Below are 5453 nucleotides of genomic sequence, written 5' to 3' on the forward strand. Positions count from 1 at the left end.
TAGCAGGTCTAGCACTAAGGGAGCTAGCTATCTATGGCTATGACAAAGATATGTTAGCAGATCTAGCACTAGGGGAGCTAGCTACCCATCGCTATGACAAAGATATATTAGCAGGTCTTGCAATAAGGGAGCTAGCTATCCATGGCTATGACAAAAATATGTTAGCAGGTCTAGCACTAAGGGAGCTAGCTACCCATGGCTATGACAAAGATATGTTAGCAGGTCTAGCACTAAGGTAGCTAGCTACCCATGGCTATGACAAAGATATGTTAGCAGGTCTAGCACTAAGGTAGCTAGCTACCCATGGCTATGACAAAGATATATTAGCATGTCTAGCACTAAGGGAGCTAGCTACCCATGGTTATGACAAAGATATGTTAACAGGTCTAGCACTAAGGGAGCTAGCTACCCATGGCTATGACAAAGATATGTTAGCAGGTCTAGCACTAAGGAAGCTAGCTATCCATGGCTATAACGAAGATATGTTAGCAGATCTAGCACTAAGGTAGCTAGCTACCCATGGCTATGACAAAGATATGTTAGCAGGTATAGCACTAAAGGAGCTAACTACCAATGGCTATGACAAAGATATGTTAGCAGGTCTAGCACCAAGGTAGCTAGCTACCCATGGCTATGACAAAGATATGTTAGCAGGTCTAGCAATAAGGGAGCTAGCTACCCATATCTATAACAAAGATATATTAGCAGGTCTAGCACTGGGAGAGGTAGCTACCCATGGCTATGACAAAGATATGATAGCAGGTCTAGCAATAAGGGAGCTAGGTACCCATGGCTATGAAAAAGATATGCGAGCAATGTCTAACACTAAGCTAGCTAGCTATTCATGGCTATGACAAAAATATGTTAGCAGGACTAGCACTATGGGAGGTAGCTACCCATGGCTATGACAAAGATATGTTAGCAGGTCTAGCACTAACACAGCTAGCTACCCATGGCTATGACAAAGATATGTTAGCAGGTCTAGCACTAAGGGAGCTAGCTACCCATGGCTATGACAAAGATATGCGAGCAGGTCTAGCATTAAGGGAGCTAGCTACCCAAGGCTATGACAAAGATATGTTAGCAGGTCTGGCACTAAGGGAGCTAGCTACCCATGGCTATGACAAAAATATGCTAGTAGGTCTAGCAAAAGGGAGCTAGCTACCCATGGCTATGACAAAGATATGCTAGCAGGTCTAGAACTATGGGAGGTAGCTATCCATTACTGTGAGAAAGATATGTTAGCAGGTCTAGCACTATGGGAGCTAGCTATCCATTGCTATGAGAAAGATATGTTAGCAGGTCTAGCACTAATGGAGCTAGCTATCCATGGTTATGACAAAGATATGCTAGAAGGTCTAGCATTATGGGAGCTAGCTATCCATGGCTATGACAAAGATATGCTAGCAGGTCTAGCACTATGGGAGATAGCTTCCCATGGCTATGTGAAAGATATGCTAGCAGGTGTAGCACTATGGGAGCTAGCTATCCATGGCTATGTCAAAGATATGCTGGCAGGTCTAGCACTGAGGGAGCTAGCTTCTCATGGCTATGACAAAGATATGTTAGCAGGTCTAGCACTAAGGGAGCTAGCTATCCATGGCTATGACAAAGCATTCTTTAAAGATGTCCTTGAATTTGAAAAAGTTGATGAGAAGCTTAGTGAACTCGACAAACTCTAGGCGAAATGGTGGATTCTGTTGTTGCCCAAAGCTATACAAGAAAAAATTTTTTGGTTGGATGAGAAAAGGCAGGTGGCTGCGTCACCTTGGACCTTGTCCACCAGGTGGAGAGGGCAGGAAGGTCCACCAGGTAAGGAGGTCAGGAAGGAAGTATAAATGCGCTAGCTTCATGCTGTTCCTCACACATCATCAACCAGCAAGATGAAGTTCCTCCTCATTCTTCTTCCCTTCCTCGCCCTCACATGGTAACTATGCTACACTAAATTATTATTGTAACTATGTTCATGGGGAACTGTTAAACCCGCAAAAGTTATAAAACTCCTCGGAACTAGGAGGTAATAAGCTTTCCTCCGAGGAAGAGGGTTTTTCTTTGACCATCCTTAACTTATATCAAGGCTCCGTTCTCGACGTGTGACACATTACAACACTATCTTCTGTTATTTTTAAACCTTTGTTGTAAAAGATATTAACTTGGTTTGGCTAAGACAGAAAAGCATTATATCCCACTGACAAAGAATCGAGCCTTCACCACTCTTTCTCTGAAGACCCACACGGGTGTTCCGCTTCGCGTATTAGGAAGAAATGTAGTCTACTATGTAAGGATTCTTATTCTGATACATGAGGAAGAATTACACACATATGCAATATCTGAGTATCTTTATTTGTAGACGCCTCGCCATCCAGTGGCTTAAACAATACAAATTCAAGGATGTAATGGGAAGTCTGTAGAACTATTCATGAGACGCATGTAAACAATAAATCTGATGGTAATGTAGTTATTTTTTGGGTTACTGAATGGTAATGCATTTACTGAACTAAAGCTAAAGAGCAAGTAATCTTATAAAGAATTTTAACGAAATATAATTCACGGAATTCTCTCGTCACGCAGCTTTGTTACAATGATTCTTAAAATGAAGAAGTCGCAAGTATCTCACGCGGCACAGTTGTCATTAACTTTTAAAGAAATTACATTTTAAAAATCTGAGAGGTCTTTGGCAAAAATATTATCGAGTCTTCAAGAAGCTAAATTAATTTAGTCCCTTATAAAAAAATACTTTCATTTTAATTAATGTGAGAAACATTCATAATCTGTCTTCACCAAAGTTTCCCCACCATAAAACACTGATGGAACCTTAAACCTATTTCAGTAAGTCACTTTCATAGGGATAAACAGGGACTTTTCATCTATAAAATGACAAGTAAATAAGCAGCTTCTCCTTCTAATATTACTACTACTACTACTATTATTACTAATACCATTGCTACTACTACTACTACTACTACTACTACTTCTACTACTACAGGGCTCAGCAACAAGAATGCCAATGTGGTGGCTTCGTCAGTGAGCCTAATGGAGAGATTGAAGTGGTACCCTTCCCTCCAGAACCAGTGGAAAACTGTGAAGCTTCTGAGGAGTGTGCAGCCTTTTGCGAGGAAGAGGTTAGATGCTCAAAATTTCTCTTTATATCTAACATGTGCATATATATATATATATATATATATATATATATATATATATATATATATATATATATATATATATATATATATATATATATATATATAATCATGCTTTTATTTCTCGCATTACCAAGGCATCGTGAGAAATCACAAAAACGGTTTTAAATTCACTATTTTCTCCACAGTAGATATTTTGTATATCGTAAGATCACCTATTTACTGCGATCTAATAGTATATATATTTATATATATATATATATATATATATATATATATATATATATATATTTATATATATATACATATAATCAGAAAGATCATAGGATGATCAGCCTACTTTATAGATTGCTAATATCACCTTTTCGTTCTCATTTCATGAATAATATAATAAGTAAAGATGTAAAAATGTTTAAGTCACTGTGTGGGTAAATTGAAAGTTTTTCCCCTGGTTAAAATATCTGAATTGCATCCTGTTAAATATACTATTGTCTACTAGACGTGTAAATCTAAAATAGATGTTCAATGGAAATTTATATTCATTTACAGTGGAACGCGATAACCGGCAACGGAGATTTGGATACTGTGTTAGAGAACGGAGAGACGCTCGGGCAGAGCATATGTCAAGAACTGGCTCATCAAGGACATAATAACTTCGGCCCAGCAGAGGTAAGTCTTGAGGAAGACAGCACTGCATAGCAAGTTTGAAGAGAGTACAGAACACACAATAAACTGCGTAATTAGCATGCAATCATGACTTGCACGACACTAGGATATTCTTGATGAAGGGAAGGTCTATCACGCTGGTCACTTTGTTAGTTGATCAACTGACGAATGTCCCAGTGTACCCAAGTGTACCCAATGCCTAAATTGAAAATTTCTCCGTTACAGATGCCCCTTTTGACCTGTGACAGCCGTATTGGGCTTACACAGGTCAAAAGGGAATCCAAAACAATACCCACTTAGCAATAATGTCTACAATCTGTCAGTCTGTTAAGCATATGAAAGTGATTTTTAACATTAATGAAATAACTGACTTAATAAAAATGAGTTTCAGTTAAGTTTTTAAATAAGTGATGATTGCTGGAAAATGAGAGTCACGATCACAACAAACTATCACGAAGTCTCAATGAAACTACCACCTTGACTAGTGTTAACTGTAGGTTATAAAAATATAAGAGTACAATGGCTGGGCGTGAATATGACCTGCTTAGGAAGGGCCAGTAGGCCTTGCAGTGCTATTCAAGACTCGTTCTTTATGCTTTTATGATATACACTTTGTAACTGTCTCCAACAGGTGTACCTGTACTACAGAGTGTGTGAAGGTCCCTGGCAGTATGATGGGGTACAAACAACAGCGCTGTTGTGTTGTACCGGCGGTCAATACCATGCATGTGACGGACCACCACCTGCATCTCTTTAAATATTAACTAACAGCTCAAGTGTCTACTCAAGGATTTTGCAGTAAAGGCACTTACTAGAGCATTTATTGGAGTACGTCTTGCTCTAGCGTGAGCTTTGTTATGTGTAAGAGTTATCGGCTACAGCAATGGAGAAACAGAGGACGCATAGGAAGAACATGAGATCATCTGTTATACAAACACCATTGAAGAAAATCAGGAAACTGTTCAGAAACATTCATCCTCTTCTGCTGCTCAAAGTTCAGCTGTGTTCGTCAACTTACACTTGCTGTTACACCTGCTGTGACACCTGTTGTGACACTTATGGTTACAGAAAAGTAAAATTGTGTCCTTTAAGCGCTTAATAAAGCCCACAAATGTTCAGAAATATTTTCCAATAAAGATTTCATTTAAAAAATGTTGTTTTGTTTCCATATTTGTTATTCATTTGATAAATTAGACACATGTGCAACTCTTGGGTATTGTTAGGTAAGACACATATGCAACAGTTAGGTATCTTTATTTCGAAACGTTTCGCCTACACAGTAGGCTTCTTCAGTCGAGTACAGAAAAGTTGATAGAAGCAGAAGATACTTGAAGACGATGTAATCAGTAAATCACCCTTAAAGTTTTGAGGTGGTCAGTCCCTCAGTCTGGAGAAGAGCATTGTTCCGTTGTCTGAAACAATATGAAGTTGAAGTGACAGAATGGGGCCTTATATGGTGCCAGGAGGTGAGACGTAGGTTGCTTTGGGAGGGCAGGTCCCTCTCAAACCCAGCCGTTCTCACTAGTAGAAGTTGTCGAAGTTGATGGTCTGTACCAAGATACCCTTGTGTTGCAGTGTCTGACAGAATGAACATTGAAATGGTATAAAATACCGACAGATTGTTAGGTAAGACACATATGCAACAGT

The 5453-nt window shown here is 39.0% G+C and overlaps 1 protein-coding gene across 1 annotated transcript; it reads left to right on the forward strand.

The window, feature by feature from the left end:
* The first annotated feature begins 1828 nt into the window (after window positions 1-1828).
* On the forward strand, window positions 1829-4958 carry LOC138850942 (uncharacterized). Its single transcript, XM_070101403.1, has 4 exons — window positions 1829-1927; window positions 2987-3122; window positions 3690-3809; window positions 4438-4958. The coding sequence occupies exons 1-4, from the start codon at window positions 1884-1886 to the stop codon at window positions 4561-4563; spliced, it is 426 nt and encodes a 141-aa protein (XP_069957504.1). The 5' UTR covers window positions 1829-1883; the 3' UTR covers window positions 4564-4958.
* Window positions 4959-5453: the final 495 nt, after the last annotated feature.

This window comes from Cherax quadricarinatus, chromosome 77, assembly GCF_038502225.1.
Source record: "Cherax quadricarinatus isolate ZL_2023a chromosome 77, ASM3850222v1, whole genome shotgun sequence".
NCBI lineage: Eukaryota > Metazoa > Arthropoda > Malacostraca > Decapoda > Parastacidae > Cherax > Cherax quadricarinatus.

Coding starts and splice junctions, on each gene's coding strand:
- LOC138850942 (XM_070101403.1), top strand. CDS start 1,884: ATGAAGTTCCTCCTCATTCTTCTTCCCTTCCTCGCCCTCACATG. Junction 3,123..3,689: donor CAGCCTTTTGCGAGGAAGAG/GTTAGATGCTCA, acceptor ATTCATTTACAG/TGGAACGCGATAACCGGCAA. Junction 3,810..4,437: donor ATAACTTCGGCCCAGCAGAG/GTAAGTCTTGAG, acceptor TGTCTCCAACAG/GTGTACCTGTACTACAGAGT.